This window comes from Phasianus colchicus, chromosome 9 (genome assembly GCF_987193195.1).
Source record: "Phasianus colchicus chromosome 9, bPhaCol1.hap1.1, whole genome shotgun sequence".
Lineage (NCBI taxonomy): Eukaryota > Metazoa > Chordata > Aves > Galliformes > Phasianidae > Phasianus > Phasianus colchicus.
The window spans coordinates 3375948-3395476 of NC_143444.1; the positions used below are offsets into that span (position 1 = coordinate 3375948).

Below are 19529 nucleotides of genomic sequence, written 5' to 3' on the forward strand. Positions count from 1 at the left end.
ATGGATCCGTGTGTCGCTGGTGCCAGCAAGTGCAGAGAGCGAGGGCGTGCAAGCCATCCCAGGGAGGGCCTGCCCAGCTCAGACGGCCACGAATCAGCACGGAGGCCGGCGTCGCGCCCGAAGGCCGTTGTGACGCGGGGCCGCCGCGAGGGGCCGGAGTCCCCCGGAGAGAGTGCCGCTCACTCTCGGGAGAGCGGCTCCGCGAGGAGGACGCGGCTCCCCCGGGTGCCTGCGACCGAGCGTCTGCGCGAGGACGCGGCGATGAGCGAGGAGCGGGAGAAGAAGGACGACCGCCAGCCCGACGCGGGGCTGCCACGCGTGCGCGACCGCCGCCAGGTGCGGGCCGGGGAGGGACGCCGGCCGCGCCTTCGCCGCCTCCATCCCGGTTCTCCTTCTCCCCGCAGGTGGTGCCGCCGGGCGGCCGGAGCCCGGGCTCGTCCCTCCGCGGCGTCCGTCTGCACCTACCAGCAGCCTGAGAACACCAGCAGGAACGGCCCAGGGACTGTCCACCAAGGCTGGGAAGGCCCACGCAGCTTGGAGAGATGCTCAGGAGGGCAGCAGAGACACTCGTGCTGCCACTACACCATCTTCCAGAGCAGCTCAGAAGGGCCCAGAAGGGCAGGCAGGTGGCAAAAAGCAAGACAAGGAGCCCCTGCCTGCATTAGTGCCTGAAGAGGCAGGCAACCTAGATTCTCCCAAGGCTGCACACTCTCCAGAGGAGGCCGATAATGCAGTGCTGTTCCCAAGAGTGTGTGAGGGGGGAGAAAGAGATGTAACTGCTACCACCATGCCTGAAGTCTCTAGACAAGCTCTGGGAGCAGCACTGAGTCTGCAAGATCCCAGAGGGGTCAACCAGGTGGCCTCCAGATGCTCTCCGGTACACCCAGCAATCTGGAGAATTCGGGATGAGGCAAGGAGGGAGCAGATGTTGTCCAGCTGGAACATCTCCTGGCCAAATGTGAGCATGCTCAGGCTGCTAAGACCCCAAGCAGCACATGCCAGTGCCAGTGCTACCGACACTGCCCAAGGAATGCTGGACACCTGCACCACAACATTGATGGCGGAGGGCCTCTTTCCTGCGCCAGGAGAGCTCCTATCCTGGGATGCTGGAGTGCGGGATGAACAGCAGGATGTGGAAGAGATTGCTGAGACAGAAACTGCAGGACGGCCATCTGGTGACCTGCAGAGTGCATGTCTTGCCCCATCTGATAAGGCAGAAACGGTGCATTCAGCTTCTCTTCTGGACGCAGGTCCTGGGCCTGCAGGACAGCTTCATCCTTTGCCCGCATCAGTGCCATCAGATTCGGAAAACTCAGATTCTTTTGAGACTGTGCACCATCCAGAGGAGGCCAGTGCGGTACCACTCCTGTCAGCATGCGAGGGAGGAGAAAGAGAAGAACCAGCTATGGCCACTCTGGAATTGTCCACACAAGCTCTGGGAGGAGCACCAAAATTGCCAGATCCCAGAGACATCAACCGGGAGGCCTATGGATGTTCTCCAGTGCACCCAGCAATCCGGAGAATTCAGGATGAGGTGAGGAGGGAGCAGATGTTGTCCAGCTGGAACATCTCCTGGCCAAACAGTGTGAGCATGCTCAGGCTGCTAAGACCCCCAGCAGCACATGACACGACTACTGGCAGTGCTCAAGAAATGCTGGACACTTGCACCACAACATTGATGGTGGAGGGCCTCCTTCCTGCACTAGGAGAGCTCCTATGCTGGGATGCTGGAGTGCGGGATGAACAGCAGGATGTGGAAGAGATTGCTGAGACAGAAACTGCAGGACGGTCATCTGGTGACCTGCAGAGCGCATGTCTTGCCCCATCTGATGGGGCAGAAACAGTGCTTTCAGCTTCTCTTCTGGATGCAGGTCCTCAACCTGCAGGACAGCTTCAGCCTTTGCCCGCATCAGTTCCTGAGGACACAGAAAACTCAGACTGTTCCACGGCAGTGCACTCTCTGGAGGTGGCCAGCGAAGCACCCTTCTTCCTGTCTGCATACGAAGGAGAAGAAAGGGAAGAACCAGCTATGGCCATGCCTGAGTCCTCCAGGCAATCTCTAGGAGAACCATCAATTCTGCAAGATCTCGGAGAGATGTACTGGAAGGTCTATGGATGTCCTCCAATTCACCCAGCAATCCGGAGAATCCGTGACGAGGCAAGAAGGGAGCAGATGTTGTCCGCTAGGAACATGTCGGAGCCATACAGTGTGGGCACGCCCAGGCTTCTCGTGCTCCAAGCAGCAGATGATGGTGCCAATGCTGCCGACACTGCTTGGGGCATGCTGGTCATCTGCGCCACTACATCGAGGGCAGATGGCCACTTTCCTGCCTCTTGTGATTCCCAAAGCTGGGATATTGCACAGGAAGCGATCATTGACGATGCTGCCAGTGATGTCGGCAGTGATCACAGCATGCTGGATGCCAGGGACACTGCAGTGATGGCTGAGAGCATGCCCACGCCCTCCTGTTTTTGCCCTGATACCATGGAGGGTGTGAAAGAGAACCATGAGGAAGAAGCTGCTGAGGCAGCCTCTGTGCCACCAAGCATTTCTGGTTCCTCATGTGGTGAGATGAAGACAGCAGCGGCTCACCGCCGGATGCCAGCTATCATCAGGAATGTGCTTTGGGCTCTGCGCAGGATTTGCACCTGCAGCTGCATCAGGGGACAGCGGGAGGAGAGGCACGAGGCTGCAAACACCAGGCAGCTCCCCAGAGATTGATTCCATCCTGTCAATGCAGAATTCTGATTCCATCATGTCAGTGAAGAATTTTGATTCCATCTTGTCAATGCAGAATTCTGATTCCATCTTGTCAACATAGAATTCTGATAAAATGCTATATTTATTCTATCCTGGCTGAGTGCTGTCTGATCTGTGCACTCATGCATAGTTGGTCTCTGAGTGCGACTACTGGGCTCAGAGCACGGGGCAATGGATCCATGTGTCGGTGGTGGCAGCAAGTGCAGAGAGCGTGGGCGTGCAAGGGAGAGTGATTTGTGACTTGCAAAATGTGAGCTGGCTGAGCCGGTGTGTGTGTGAGGTGGGCTGCGATGAAGGGCGTGAGGGGCTGTGAAAGGGGCAGCCCTGGTGGGAGAGCACTGGTGTGTCTGTAGGGGTGCGAGCACAGCCAGGCACCTACCGAGAGGAGACCAAAGTGTCCCGGCTGGCTCAGGGCTCCTCAGGTGTCTCACTGCACAGGCCTGGGTACTCCCTACGTTGACATCATCGTTCCCCCATATGAGGACGTCATCAGTATAGAGGTAAACCCGGACACCGTGGTCCAACGTGAGCTTCCCCTGCCTCCGAGCGCCAGAGTGGGCGAGTGTCTGTACCCCTGGGGTAATCGGGTGACTGTGCATTGCACTCCCTCCAAGTAAATGCAAATTGATTGTCCTCCACCTTCCTCAAGGGGACCATAAAACAGCTGTCTTAGGCATCAATGGCAGCCAGAAAGGCATGAGCCTGTTCCCGTAGGGCAGTAATCAATTCTGAAACATTTGGGGCCACTTTTGCTGAAGGGGCAGTCTCGGCACCCAGATGCCTGCAGTCCACTCTAAGTCTCCATTTGCCACAGGGCTCCGACACTGGCCATACAGGAAAGTTACAAGGAGAGTTTGCAGGTGCTATAATCCCTTGATTGCATAGTTCAGCTACAAGGGGGGGCTGTGCCTTCCTTAGCTCCTAAAGGGAGAGGGTTGGGCTTCATGTTTGTTGTCTTGGAAGGAGGTGGGGCCGGGGCTACCTACATTAGTCTAACAGTTGGCCTAGAGGCAGAAGGCCTCTTCTCTTCCCTCCCCGAGCACTTCATCAGTGCTTTTGCCTGCTGAGACTGTTGCTGCTCCTCAACCAGCTGCTCTTGTAATTTTCCTACTTCCTCCTGCAAGGAGGAGATAATGCTGGCTCCTGAGAATCATGGCCGCCCATAGTACTTGTGAGTGTGACCAGCTGTGTCCTGAGTACTGCACAAACCACTGCTTTCCCTTTTCTTCAGCGATATTTCCATTCTGCCCTTAAGTCTGCTACCCAGTCGCATACTGCCTGTTGGTTCTGGGCAAGAGAAGAATCAAGGTCCATCAACATTTTCAGAATATGCTCTGGGCTATTAGGATTGCCCATCCCTCCTTGCATGCTTGGCGCCAGCTACTCATAATGTACTTCAACAAACACAATTTAAAATTTTTTTCATTCCACATCCCTTGTTGAACTTTATACTGTCCGTGCCTTGGCCCTCCCGATGCCATCCCTGCACATCCAAACAACATCCCTCTGTTCCTCCCTGGCCACCTATCCCCACTTCCACTGCTTCCTTCTTTTCCCTCAGCCTTCCCAGCAGCTCCGTGCTCAGCTGAGCTGCGTCTCCTGCCACCCCTGCCTGATTTCTTATTCTGGGGGATGGAGAGCTCTCGTGCTCTCAGAAACATGTTCTTAACTGTGCTGCCAGCTGTGTTCCGTTCCTTTGTGCCTAAGGACAGTTTCCTAGGAGATCTCATTCAACCATTCCTTAAACAGGTCACTGAAGTTCACTCTCCTGAAGTTCAGTGTCTTGACTCCACTCTTTGCCAGGCCCATGTTCCTGGAGATCGCAAGCTCAACCAGGGCATGGTTGCTGCAGCTCAGGCTGCCTCCAATCTTAACGTCTTCGACCACCTCCTCTGCACGGATGAGCACCAAACTCGGCAACCACTGGTGACCAGCTGGTCCCCTCTGGTCCTGACCTGTCCAAGTCCGGTACCAGAAAGTTACCATTATTGGGCTCCAGGAGTCTCCTGGATCACTTGCAGCTAGCTCGCCATGTTCATTTCCCAGCAGGTATCTGGGTGGTTGAAATCCCCCAGAGGGATCAGAGCCTGGGAGCACAACAGCTCCTGCAGCTGAAGGAAGAAGGTCACACCTACAGGCTCCCCTTGATTCGGTGGCCTGTAGTAGACCCCGACCACCAGCTGTCTTTTGTTGGTCTCGTCCCTGGTTTTAACCCACAGGCTCCCCACGTGTGCCTGACTATTTCTCAGAGGCAGCTCTTTGCAGTCTGTCCTCTTTTTGTCGTAGGCGGCAATTCCCAACCTCTCCTACCTTGCCTATCCCTTCTAAAAAGCGTATAGCCCTCAATTCGGGTTACGCAGGTCATAGAATCGTGGAATTGCTCAGGTTGGAAAAGGCCTTCAAGATCATCAAGTCCAACCACAACCTAACCATCCTACCCTCACTCTAACTACCCACCGCTGAATCATGTCCCCGAGCACCACATCCAAATGGATTTTAAACACATTCAGGGACGGTGACTCAACCACCGCCCTGGGGAGCCTGTTCCAGTGCTTAACACGCCCTTCTGTACACAGGATTTCCTGTGTTCCAACCTAAACCTCTGCTGGTGAAACTGCCTGCACGGCCTGCACTGCCAGCATTGCCTACACTGCCTGCACCAACAGCACTAACTGCCTGCACTAACTGCCAGCACTGCCAGCACTAACTGCCAGCACTGCCTGCACTAACTGCCAGCACTAACTGCCAGCACAGCCAGCACTAACTACCAGCACTAACTGCCAGCACTAACTGCCAGCACTAACTGCCAGGGCCGAGGGCGGAGAGCAGCAGGGCCGGGCTCGGCCGGGCCGCTGGCGGCCTTTGAAGTCGCTGCTGCTGCTGGGCACGCTGCTGGCGACTTCGCCACCTCCATCCCACGCCTCCTTCTCCACACCGCCGTGTGTGAGGCAGATGCCGTGCGCTCAGCGTCGCTTCTGGCCACAGAACCTGGGCCTGCAGGACACCCTGAGCCTTTGCCTGCATCAGTGCCTCGGTATGCAGAAAGCTCAGATCCTCTCGGGACTGCACACTGTCCGGAGGAGGACAGTGCAACGCAGGAATACCTGCTGTCAGTGTGTGCGGGAGGACAAGGAGAAGAAACAAGCGGCTATGGCCGTGTCTGAATGGTCCACCCAAGCTCTGGGAGATGCAGCGAGATCGCAATATCCCAGAGAGACCAACGGGTGGCATGTGGATATCCTCCAGTGCACCCAGAGATCCGGAGAATCCGAGATGAGGCGAGGAAGGAGCAGATGTTGTCCAGTAGGACCACATCCTGGCCACACAGCTTGAGCATGCCCATCTATGTCTCCAAGTGCAGAGCCGTCCCAGGGAGGGCCTGCTGGGCCCGAGCGGCCCGGCGAGCAGCTCCATGTACAGAGTCCTGCTGTGCCCGGGCCAGCCCTCCCAGGGAAAGCTGCGGTGCTTGGTGGCAGGCAGGGCCTTGCCTGGTGCCCGCCCTGCCCCTTGCCTACAGCTCTCTGCCCCCACAGGTACCGCTGCCACACCACACACAACATTCCTGCGAAGGCCACAGGAGGTGCACAGAGCTCCAAGTGCTTGAGTACAGGACTACAGGAGGATGGCCAGGGTACATCCCCGGGCAGAAAGCCATCCCAGGCAGGGCTTCCCAGCTCAGATGGCCCACGAAGCGGCACAGAGGCCGGCAGCACTGCATGCCCTGCCGTACCCAGGCCCACCATCCCAGGGAAGACCTGGAGTGGTGGCGCGCAGGCAGGGCCTTGCCTCTGCCCCTGGCCTACAGCTCTCTGTCCTGCACACGCTGCCACACCACACGCTGAAACTCGCCGCTGGTGGCCCCCAGCCAGCTGCCCAGGCATGCGTGCAGAGCTGCCACAATGGGCTGCTGTGCTGTGGGGGCTGCCATGTGGGGACCAGCCCTCCTCTGCTTCAGCTCCTCTGCACTCAGCCGCCCGCGGGCTGAGGGCTGCCCTCGATGCTCCGTGCAACGCGAGCGGGAAGGACCGCGCTCACTCAGCCTTTCTCCTCAGCTTCTCTTGCAGGCGGGCAGGCAGGAGTTTCCAGTGTTGGTGCCAGTGGCCAAAGCAGACAGCCTCAGCCACCCTTGCTGCCTCGCTTAAGGCGGGCCGGGTTGCTGACAGCTGCACCCAGGCATGCAGCAGCAGCTTCTGGGGTCTGTAAGCTGCCTGCTCTGCCAGCAGCAGCCTCTTCCACATCTTCTCCAAGAGGCAGAGCACGTGCCATGGGCATTAGAGGCAGCAGACTCCCAGTACTTGCCCCGAGACCTCCGGGAACCTTGCATGTCCAGGACGGGACAGCAAGGCCTGAGAGCCAGGGTCCAGCCCTGGAAGTCTCAGCTGTTCTCAGGCCTCGCCATGCCAGACCGCCTCGCCATGCCAGACCCAGACAAAACTGCGTGGTGTCCCTGAGCTGTGCTGCAGCCGCAAGCTCAAGCGTCCGAGTGCAGCTGGCAGTTCCAGGGTGCATGGCGCCCTGAGACCACCATCTCTTCTGGGCGCTGGTCCTGGGCCTGCAGAACACCTTGAGCCTCTGCCTGCATCAGTGCTGGAAGATGCAGAAAGCTCAGATTCTTCTGAGGCTGCACGCTCTGCAGAGAATGCTGATGCAGCATCTCTCCTTGTCAGTGTCCGAGGGAGAAGAAGCAGCTATGCCTGTGCTGGAATTGTCCAAACAAGCTATGGGAGAACCATCAAGACTGCAAGATCCCAGAGAGCTCTACAGGGAGACCTATGGATATTCTCCAATTTTCCCAGCAATTCGTAGAATTCGGGATGAGGCGAGGAAGGAGCAGATGTTGTCCAGCTGGAACATCTCTTGGCCAAGCAACGAGAGCATGCTCAGGCTGCTGAGACCCCAAGCAGCACATGACAGTGCCAGTGCTACCGACACTGTTCAGAGAAGGGGGGTCAAATGTTACAGTTGTTATGAAGAATTTCTTGGGCTTGGTTACAGAGGTTGCCCTGATTTGTTGGACTTGTTCATCATCAGTTGAAGTGGTTACAAAGTACATGGAGGATACAACTCCTTGTATAAAAGTGGAATCAAACATGGAGCCATACAAGAAACAAACATAAGAGTTGCAACAGCACACGAAAAAGGATACGTTTCTCCCGTGGGCAATTTGTTTAGCAACTTTTTCATTATCATTCCATTTTTAGACAACAATTAGAGTCATTCAATTTGCCACAGACACCACCTGTGACTCTTCAGGAGTGGTGACATGAACGTTCCATAATGAATAAAAATTAGAAAGTGAAAAGAGACAACTGTACATTTGGCAATAACCATACCTTTAACAATAGCCAATAATATTAAATCAGTAAGTAAAACAAATAGAGCTATTTGTGTCAGCTGCTTTCCCCACCCAGGAACTCCCAGTGTAAGCCAAGATCCAGATGGGAATTCTTCAGTAGAGGTTGTGGTGTTTATGAACACCCATACAATATTACACTTCAGTGAATTCATCAAAAGCGTATCTAGTCCAATTTGACAATATGTGGACTTGCCATGTAATGTTTTCTAAGATGATTTAGTATCACGAGAACTCTCCACTTGAACATTTCCAAAGCAATTCAAATGCTGAGAGATATAAATCTTAGTTTGGCAAGTTCAAGTATTGCTACAGTCTACAGAATTTTTCACAGGATAGTGTGTGCAGGATAGTCCACAGTATAAACCATCAAGAGGAGTAATCCCAGAAACATACACATCTCTTATCAAAACTTAGACACTTTCCAACAACCATGTTTTGGATGGAACGCCTGGACTGGTGTGACACTGAAAAGCATCAGTGCAAAAGGCTTTACGATAGATTTCTTTTGTGCCCACATCTAACAGATATTAGATGGGCCTCTTGATTCATTTCCCAGTTTGTTAGGAATTTGGAAACACTGTGGAGGAGTCACATGCAAATCATAATCAGTTTGAAAAAAAGGGGTGAAAGAAGGGGTCAAAAGAAATGGTATCACTGTGCAGGGAGTACCAGTAAGCCAGGATGACCTGTAAGAACTCTGAACCCAGTTGTGAAATTTAACAGATCCAAGGACTGATATCAATCACCACCCACACTCACAACAATGCAAAACACAATATGATTGCAACCAGAAAAATTTAATTAAGAGGTATACTCAGTATTCTAGCATGATCAAATCTTCAGTATTTCTGTCACAAAACATAAACGGTTAAAATCAGCCTTAAAATTAGCCTTTCTGTCAAGTGCCCACGGGGATCTTCTGTAAAATAAAACAAGAACCAACTTGCCCTTTTTGGGCTTTGTAAATATGGTTAAAAAATGAGGGAACAATTGAGGAAGTGTTGATTTCATATTACTTTTTTCGGGGTGTCTTTAGCCTTCCAAGGATATTTGGTAAGGGATTCTGTTAAGGTTAGGGAACTGGCCTCATGTTAGCTGAGTCAATCGCACAGGCTGGCCAGGGAGATAAGAGTGTTTCCCTGGCTTATCAGCCTCTGGATCATGACTCACAGGGGTAATTGGCAAGAGTGGTGAGGCCTTTAGACACAAGGTGTTAAATGGAGGATCTGGTTTCCCTTTGTGGTAAGCTTTCTAATGCATCCACCCTTCACTGCCCCCACCCCGGTCACTTGGGAGGGGCGAAGACATCAGTTTTTTATTGGATAGCTGCTCAGGTTTTGCTTTCCAGGTCTTGAGCTTTTGTTCTGGCCACCACTTAACTAATTTCTCTAACCTGACAGTGGGTAATCCATTCATCAGATCTCACAGGACACCCTTTTGCCAGCCCAGTGTCCAGAGACAATTACCTTTATGATCAATATTCCGCCTATCTGTTTTTACTGAAAATGAAACCCTTCCAGTCCCACTGAGCTTTGGGCTAGGTGGCCTGGGGGCAAGGCTGACCGCTGCAAGTCTTACTTCCCTTGGCTCAAATTTACTGGCGGAAGAAATCACTGACCCATATTTTCTTCCATAGTTGATTAACTCTTGGACAGCCTTCTTCCACGCCCATACGTCCCCTGACTGCAGATGGTTAGATGTTACAGTTCCTTCTAACACTGCCCGGGTTCTCTCTCCCTGACACATAGCTTGTATCTTTCCTTGCAGTTGTATGCCTATGGGTTTCAATGACTCTGGAGGCCCCCTAATTAAAGCAGTCATTCTCTCAGGATCAACAGGCATCATCATAGGTGATTCGTGGTGTGGCTGCAGCTTTCTATCATACATCATTTGGAGACAAGCAGCCTTTTGAACGCTCTCTACTAACTGGTCGACTGTTCCAGTAATAGCAAGAGGGTATCCCTTTTCTAGAGGATTGAGACCACCTGCCCAATAGGCAGCCCTCTGTGTTAAGGACCAGGGAGCACCATTGTTGCCAGTAGTTAAAAATACTCCTGGTCCCCAGTAACCTTCCGCTTCCTTTTCCATTAGCTGTATCTGGTCTCCACCAGTGAGACTAACCCTCCATACATACTCATTTTCTGACTCCTTTGGAGAGCGGCTGAAATCTTTTTTCAATTTTGCTAGTTCAGTGGCTGAGAAGGGAATTCCTTTAACATTCATTTGAGGATCTAGATCCTCCCTGTTATTGAATGCATATTCGGTTTTTATCAAAGGGTGCATCTGGGCTGGAGAGGCCTCTAATTTGTCTAGCCTTGCCTTCATTTCTTTCAATCCTTCTAGAGGGTAGATTTTTTCTTGAGGCAAACTATGGGCGACAGTATTGCTATTTTCTTTATACCTTAACTGCTCCTTCAGAACCCCTAGTAAGGGAGCTGCGTCATGCTTTTCATTTTCTAATGAAACAGGCCACAAGGGTAATCCATACCGTATGACATGGTGAAAAAAACCTCAAAACTGACGGGTTTGACTGAGATGGGCAGCCACTGCTTTGGGAGAGACTGGCAGATGATAATTGCTTGTGAATCATTTGTTTTGTAAGTATATATACGTATGCATGTATTATTAGCACTACTGTAATTTCTCTCTTATTTTTCTGCCTTAGTAAACAGTTTTTATCTCAACCAAATCATTTTTTTTCTGATTCTCTCCCCCATCCCATCTTTTCAAATAAGTGAATTTCCAGATTTGGACTTAAAATTTGCCGTCATACAAGCACTAACATTTTTGTTGTATTATGTAGATGTATGAGCAAACAATTCTCAAAAAATTACTGCCATGTCTACTTTGCTGCCAAATTTATATCTTCATATAAATATTTACATTTTATAGACATTTCCATTATTCCACATATTATGCTATTATATATTTACATTTATATACAATTACTATTTACATTTTATAGAAGACAAAAATCCAGTGACACTATTTCCCACTTCCTATATAGTCCAGTGACAATATATTTCCTATTAATAGAAAAAATGCCAATATAGGCATCTGAAACTATTGCAGGTTTCAAATGAAATAAGTTTTTAAGTAATATATCTGAACAAATTTCCAGGAGAAAAAAAAAACCAGCCTTTTTTTCCAAAACTGGCTGGCAGGATTTTAACTACCAGCCATGGTGGTCTCAATTTATACACTGAATAAGATTTTCACTCTAGTGCCATGGCTATTCAGGAGACGTGTGTATGCTTAACGGGGCTGGCTGGCTGCACTCCACCATGCTGCTCTTTCACTCTCCCTTCTTAAAGGAACAGGGATGAAAATACAATGAAGGAGAGCTTCAGTTGAGATAAGGACAGGGAGATCTCTCACCAAGGACCATCGTGTGCAAAACAGACTCAAGTTAGGGGACGAATGTAAGTTTCTGTCTGTTAATAGCAGACTAGAGCACTGAGGAACTAGAAGCAAACTAAAAACATTTTCCCATTCACTCATTCTCTTCCAAGTCGTCCCCTTAAGTGGAGCAGGGAACTGGGGCTATGGTCGGTCCCTAAAGCTCTGATGTTGCACCACACAGGGTCCCTCTCACGGCAGCCATCTTTTCTAAACCAATCCCTCACGGGCTTCTGACAGACTGCAGCTCTTCAAGCGCTACTCTAAAGTGGCTCCGTACCCCGGAGTCCATCCTGTAGAAACTGCCCCACGGGCAGCACTTCCCCAGAGCTTCAACACCACACTCTCCTCTTCAAGAGCAGCAGCTGGCCCAGCCCTCCTGCCCCACCGCGGCCCTTCTCCATGGCCGCAGCTCCGGCCCGGGGCTGCTCCTGTGGGCACAACATGGCTGCGGCCTCCTGCAGGCCGCGCCTACCATGGGCTGCTTCATGGCTGCAATGGAGATCTGCTCCGTGTGGTGCCCACGGTCTGTAGGGGCCGGCCTGTCATATGTCTCCTGCTTTCCTCTTCCCTTGAAACAGAGGGTGAGGTATCTAAATGGACTGTTCATACCCTTGTTTGTCTTCCTCAGCGATTGCCACTTCCTACAGCTTCTTCACGTGGTCCCTCTGCACTCTGACCACAGCACAACTCCCTGAGATGAGGCCACCCCAAATACCCTTCAAACAACATCTGGTCAACCACATCCTCTCTTGGGATGTGCTTCTGGGTTAAAATCTACTATGTGCTAAAGGCATACTGTTTCTCCAGCCCACGGTGGTCACAACACGTAGCACATCTTCATGCTGTGTAGCTTTCAGCAGAGTTGCTGTGTCCCTGTGGCCACGCTGCAAGCACTGCTGAAGGCTGCACACTGTCTTTCCTTGCTGCCCTCATTTGCCTGGTTGTCTGTCTCTTCACCAGCTGATTGCTGAATGAGGGTTTGAGACCCACTAGTACCATCTGTGGATAAAAGGTGTAGTCTCTTCCAGCCAGCCAGGAGCAAGCTATCACCCAGAGCAGCCACGAGGATTCTCCAAAGAAGCCTGGGAACAGCTACAACAATTGCTGTGGCTCTGTGTGTTGCTCCCAGTCTTAATAATCAGGCTTAATGATCTTCTTAAAATACAGTGTTTGCAGTGCCTCTGATATGAATCAATGTTTAAGAAGGGCAAAAAGGGCTGCTTACTGCAAAACAAATACTCGCACAGAAAGATTAGGCATTTGTTTAGCAAGCTTAATTAAAAAGCTCTACTTGGTGCCTCTTTGAGGATCTAAACTCCTTGATAAAGAAATAACCCGTTTTTCCAGTTATAGCTTCCTTTTCTTTGTAAGTGGTGAGTAGTTTCAAAGATCAAAAGGCCAAGTCTCATACGCCATCTTAATTTGAAAGATATTTTAACATTCTGATAAGCACAGTTTTGGAATGCTTCATTTTGTTTGCCTCACTAGTCAATGTGCAAACTTAGGGTAATTAAACAAAGTGATATTTCACAGTCAGTCTTTGCATTTAGACAGTGAATGTGTAAGTTTAAATAGGAAAATCTACATACTCTCGGGAGAGCGGCTCGGCGAGGAGGACGTGGCATTAGAGGCAGCAGACTCCCAGTACTTGCCCCGAGACCTCAGCACACACCGCAGATGTTGTCCAGTTGCAACACACGGTGGGCAAACTCTGTGAGCGTGCCCAGGCCCAGTGCTGCCAACACTGCTCAGGGAAACCTGGGCGTACGCTCCGCGACATCGAGGGCTGAGGCTCAGATTCCTGCCTCTGGTGGTTCCCGAACCAGGGATGCTGGAGTGCAGGTTGAGCTGCAAGAATTAGAAGAGACTGCTGAGAGGGAATCCGCAGGATGTTCACCTGGCAAACTGTGGAGCGCATCTCTTGCCTCACCTGATGAGGCAGGCAGCATGCCTTCGGCTTCTCTTCTGGCTGCGGACCCTGGGCCTGGAGGACACCTTGAGGCTTTGGCTGTAACAGGTCCTGAAGATGGGGAACACTCAACTTCTTCCAAGGCTGAATACTTTCCAGAGGAGGCCAATGCAGCACCTTTTTTCTGGCGAGCATGCGAGGGAGAAGAAGAAGAAACGGCTACCACCATGCCTGAATTCTCCAACCAGTCTCTGGGAGAAGAACAGAGGTTGCAAGATCCCAGAGAGGTCTACGGGGAGGCATATGGATATCCTCCAGTTCACCCAGCAATCCAGAGAATCCGGGATGAGGCGAAGAAGGACCAGATGCTGCCACACTGGAACATCTCCTGGCCAAATAGCATGAGCGTGCCCCCGCTGCTAAGGCCCCAAGCAACAGAAGACAGTGCCAGTGCAGCTGACAGTGCTCAGGGCACGCTGAGCATCTGCAGTGTGACATCGAGGGCTGAGGGCCAGTTTTCTGCTTCTGATGATTCCTCAGCCAGAGGTGTTATAGTCCAGGACTCGCAGCTAGAGTTGGAAGAGGCTGCAGAGATAGAAACGGCAGGACAGTCATCTGGCACCCTGCAAGTTGCATCTCTTGCCCCATCTGATGAGGTACACGCTGTGTGTTCACCATCTCTTCTGGATGCTGAGCCAGGGCCTGCAGGGCACCTTGAGCCTTTACCTGTATCAGTGCTGGAAGATGCAGAAAGCTCAGATTCTTCCGAGGCTGCAAGCTCTGCAGAGGAGACTGATGCAGTATCGCTCCCCTTGCCAATGTCCAAGGGAGGAGAAAGAGAAGAATCAGCTATGGCCATGCCTGAATCCTCCGGACAAGGTCTGGGAGAAGCACGGAGACTGCCAGATCCCAGCGAGATCAACAGGGAGCCCTCTGGGTACTCTCCTATGATCCCAGCAATGCGGAGAATTCGTGAGGAGGACAGAAACGAGCAGATGTTGTCACACTGGAATATTTCCTGGCCAAGGAATGTGAGAAGCCCCAGGCAGCGAAGGCTCCAGGCAAGAGGTGACGCATTCAATAATGTTGGCGCTCGTCAGGGCATGCCAGGTATCTGGCCCACGACATCCCGGGCTGGTAACTGGTTTCTTGACTCTGGTGACTCCAGAAAGTGGACTGTTAGACTGCCAGTTATACTGGAAGAGTCCAGTGATGACAGCGACAGTGCTGCCAGCACTGCTGAGGGCACGCTGGATGCCAGAGACAATGCAGTGAGAGATGAGGGCATGCACCCGCCCTCCTGTCCTTGCCCTTCAACACTGGAGAATGTGGAGGAAGACTGGGGATGTGACTCTGAGGAAGATGCTGCATCAGAGGCAGTCAGCATCACATCCAGCACATCCGATGAGCCATCTGGTGAGGTGGAGGCCATTTCTTCAGCTTCATCTGTAGCTGCAGATCCCATGACTGAGGAGCATGTGTCAGCATGTGAGGGAGCAGAAGATGTGGGCCCTCAGCATGAGGTGAGCAAGGTCAGCACCAGGCATGAATTGGAGGCAGAGGCAGGAGTGGTGCCTGGAGTGTGCGCTGTGGGGAGATGCCTGGAGATGCTGTCTCCTTTCCAACCAGCTCCATGCATTAGGGTGGACAGCCCCTCTGTTATTCCTGCCTTGCCTTCAATCAAAGGGGCCTGGAAAGGGGATCCCTCCCCTGGACCCCTGGCACCCACACCATCACCAGCCAGTGGCATACAGGTGTGTGGTTTTGTTCTCTTCACACAGGTTTCTGCAGAGGCTGAAGAACGTGCACAGAGCTCCGTGTGCTTCAGAGATGCACCGGAGGATGGCCCAGGTACATCCCCAGACAGAAAACAATCCCAGGGAGGGACCTGTCAAGCTCAGATGGCCCACCAAGTGGCATGGAGGCTGACAGCGTTCCATGCGCTGCCATATCCAGGCCAGTCCTCCCAGGGAAATTCCATGGTGGTGGGTGGCACGGCCAGACACCTACCTAGAGGAGACCAGGAGTGTCCCAGCTGGATCAGGGCTCCTCAGGTGTCTCACTGCAAAGGCTTGGGTATTCCCTACATTGACATCATCATTCCCCCTTATGAGGATATCATCAGTATACAGATAAATCCGGACACCGTGGTCCAACGTGAGCTTCTCCAGCTTCTGTGCCTATGCTCCAAGCGCCAGAGTGGGCGAGTGTCTGTACCCCTGGGGTAATCAGGTGACTGTGCATTGCACTCCCTCCAAGTAAATGCAAAATTGATTGTCCTCCACCTTCTTCAAGGGGACCATAAAACAGCTGTCTTAGGCATCAATGGCAGCCAGAAAGGGATGAGCCTGTTCCTGTAGGGCAGTAATCAATTCTGAAACATTTGGGGCAGCTTTTGCTGAAGGGGCAGTCTTGGCCTCCAGATGCCTGTAGTCCACTGTAAGGAACGTGTCTGAGCCATACAGTGTGGGCACGCCCAGGCTTCTCGTGCTCCAAGCAGCAGATGACGGGGCCAGTGCTGCCGACACTGCTTGGGGCATGCTGGACCTCTGCAACATGACATCGAGGGTGGATGGCCACTTCCCTGCATCTTGTGCTTCCCAAAGCCAGGATATTAGAATTAAGTACACACAGTAAGAGACCATTGACAGTGCTGCCAGCGATGCCAGCACTGATCACGGCATGCTGGATATGGATACCAGGAACACTGCAGTGATGGCTGAGAGCACGCCCACACTCTCCTGTTTTTGCCCTGATACTGTGGAGGGTGTGGAAGAAGAATGGGAAGACAGCCATGAGGAAGAAGCTGCTGAGGCAGCCAGTGTGCCACCAAGCATTTCTGGTTCTTCATATGGTGAGATGAAGACCATGCCTTCAGCTTCCCCTGTGGCTGCAGGACCCAGACCTGAGGGACATTCATCTGCATGCAAAGGAGCAGAAAGTACAGTCAATTTCAAGCACAAGGTGAGGGAAGTCCATGTGGTCAGGACCAAGTGTGAAATGAAGGCAAAGACAGGAGCTGTACTGGAGTGTGCACTGTGGGGAGATGCCTGGTACTGTCTTCTTTCCATCCAGCTCCATGCAGAAAGATGGACATCCGGGGTTACCCCGGCTTACCTTCATGTGAGGGGCATGATTGACAAACCAGGAGAAGATAACCTGGAACTTGGAGTATTGCTGGCAAGGAACCTACAGGGCTGGTTTTGCTCTCCCCTCACAGGTTTCCGCAGAGGCCAGAGGAGGTGCACAGAACTCCAGTCGTATCAGAGAGACATCAGAAGATGTCCCAGATATGTCCCCAAATGGAGAGCCTGCTGAGCCTGATCAGCCCTGTGAGCAGCTCGGAGGCTGGCAGCACTCCATGCGCACCATTCTGCTGTGCCCAGGACAGCTTTCCCTCCCAGGGAAAAGCTGTGCTAGGGGAGCACGCAGGTCCTTGCCTGGTGCCCACCCTGCCCCTTGCCTATTGCTATCTGTCTCCCATAGCAACCGCTGCCAGACCACATGCTGCCAAGGTTTCTGCAGAGGACAGAGGACCTGCACAGAGCCCCAGGTGCTTCAGAGAGGCACCGGAGGATGGCCTAGGGACGTCCCCAGACAGAAAGCCATCCCAGGGAGGGCCTGCCCAGCTCAAATGTCCCACCAACTGGCACGGAGGCCAGCAGCGGTGTGCGCCCTGCCATATGCAGGCTCATTTTCCCAGGGAAAACCCATGTACAGAGCAGGCAGGGCCTCGCCTCTGCCCCTTGCCTACAGCTCTCTGTCCCCCTCAGGTTCCGCAGCCGCACCACACGCAGCGGCTCGCCGCCGGATGCCAGCTGTCATCAGGAATGTGCTCCCAGTTCTGCGCAGGGTTTGCACCTGCAGCTGCATCAGGGGACAGCGAGAGGAGAGGCACGAAGCTGCAAACACCAGGCAGCTCCTGGAGATGACAAACCCAGTCCTGTAGATGTAGAATTCTGATTCAGTGTTGTCTTTATTCTCTCCTGGCTGAGTGCTGGGCTCAGAGCACGGGGCAATGGATCCGTGTGTCGCTGGTGCCAGCAAGTGCAGAGAGCGAGGGCGTGCAAGCCATCCCAGGGAGGGCCTGCCCAGCGCAGACGGCCACGAAGCAGCACGGAGGCCGGCAGCACTGCGTGCCCCGCCGTATCCAGGCCCACCGTCCCAGGGAGAGCCTGCAGCGGCCCCTGCCTGCAGCGCTCCGTGCCCCACACGCTGCCGCGACGTGCCGCCAGTGGCCCGCCGTCGTCAGGACGACGCCGAGCCCCGGGCAGCCGGCTGCCCAGGCGGGCGCGGAGGGCTGCCGCAGTGCGCTGCGGAGCCCGCCGGGGCTCTGTGACGCGGGCCGGCGTCGCGCCCCAAGGCCATTGTGACGCGGGGCCGCCGCGAGGGGCCGGAGTCCCCCGGAGAGAGTGCCGCTCACTCTCGGGAGAGCGGCTCCGCGAGGAGGACGCGGCTCCCCCGGGTGCGTGCGACCGAGCGTCTGCGCGAGGACGCGGCGATGAGCGAGGAGCGGGAGAAGAAGGACGACCGCCAGCCCGACGCGGGGCTGCCACGCGTGCGCGACCGCCGACAGGTGCGGGCCGGGGAGGGAGGCGCTCGGGCTCGGCCGGGCCGCCGGCGGCCGTCGAAGTCGCCGCCGCGGGGGACGCCGGCCGCGCCTTCGCCGCCTCCATCCCGGTTCTCCTTCTCCCCGCAGGTGGTGCCGCCGGGCGGCCGGAGCCCGGGCTCGTCCCTCCGCGGCGTCCGTCTGCCGCCGCTGCCCGGCCCGGAGAGCGCGCGGGCCTCCGGGAGCCGCCGCGCACAGGTAGGGAGCCCGAGGGAGGCGGGGCCGGACGTCTTCCCGCGCCGCGTGGGGACCGCCCTGTGCCGGTGCGGCTGTGGGGAGCGGGGCGGCAGCCGCCCGCGGGCTGAGCGCTGCCCTCGGTGCTGCGTGCGGCGCGAGCGGCGAGGACCGCGCTCACTCGGCCTTTCTCCTCGGCTTCTCTTGCAGGCGGGCGGGCGGCAGTTCCTGGAGTCGGCGACCGGCGGCGGTGCCAGTGGCCAAAGCAGACAGCCTCAGCCACCCTTGCTGCCTCGCTTAAGGCGGGCGGGGCTGCCGGCAGCAGCACCCAGGCGTGCAGCAGCAGCTTCTGGGGTCTGCAAGCTGCCTGCTCTGCCAGCGGCAGCCTCTTCCACACCATCTCCAAGTGGCAGAGCACGTGCCGTGGGCATCAGGGGCAGCAGACTCCCAGTCCTTGCCCCGAGACCTCCGGGAACCTTGCATGTCCAGGATGGGACAGCAGGGGCTGAGAGCCGGGGTGCAGCCCTGGAAGTCTCAGCTGTTCTCGGGCGTCGCAGTGCCAGACCCAGACAGAACTACGTGGTGTCCCTGAGCTGTGCTGCAGCCGCAAGCCCAAGAGCCGGAGTGCAGCTGGCAGTACCAGGGCGCCAAGCACCTACCAGCAGCCTGAGAACACCAGCAGGAACGGCCCAGGGACTGACCACCAAGGCTGGGAAAGTCCACGCAGCTTGGAGAGATGCTCAGGAGGGCAGCACAGACACTCGTGCTGCCACTACACCATCTTCCAGAGCAGCTCAGAAGGGCCCAGAAGGGCAGGCAGGCGGCAAAGAGCAAGACAAGGAGCCCCTGCCTGCATTAGTGCCTGAAGATGCAGGCAACCTAGATTCTCCCAAGGCTGCACACTCTCCAGAGGAGGCCAATAATGCAGTGCTGTTCCCAAGAGTGTGTGAGGGGGGAGAAAGAGACGTAACTGCCACCACCATGCCTGAAGCCTTCAAACAAGCTCTGGGAGCAGCACTGAGACTGCAAGATCCCAGAGGGGTCAACCAGGTGGCCTACAGATGTTCTCCAGTACACCCAGCAATCTGGAGAATTCGGGATGAGGCAAGGAGGGAGCAGATGTTGTCCAGCTGGAACATCTCCTGGCCAAATCTGAGCATGCTCAGGCTGCTAAGACCCCAAGCAGCACATGCCAGTGCCAGTGCTACCAACAGTGCTCAGGGTATGCTGGACACCTGCACCACAACAGTGATGGTGGAGGGCCTCTTTCCTGCACCAGGGGAGCTCCCCTCCTGGGATGCTGGAGTGCGGGATGAAC

General features: G+C 54.3%; 1 protein-coding gene across 1 annotated transcript; it reads left to right on the top strand.

The window, feature by feature from the left end:
* On the top strand, positions 1–17801 carry LOC149916746 (uncharacterized). Its single transcript, XM_090145768.1, has 9 exons — positions 1–336; positions 1251–1368; positions 1872–2567; positions 3200–3340; positions 4614–4729; positions 13095–14951; positions 15210–15279; positions 17202–17281; positions 17436–17801. The coding sequence occupies exons 1-9, from the start codon at positions 1–3 to the stop codon at positions 17799–17801; spliced, it is 3780 nt and encodes a 1259-aa protein (XP_090001894.1).
* The last annotated feature ends 1728 nt before the right edge of the window (positions 17802–19529 follow it).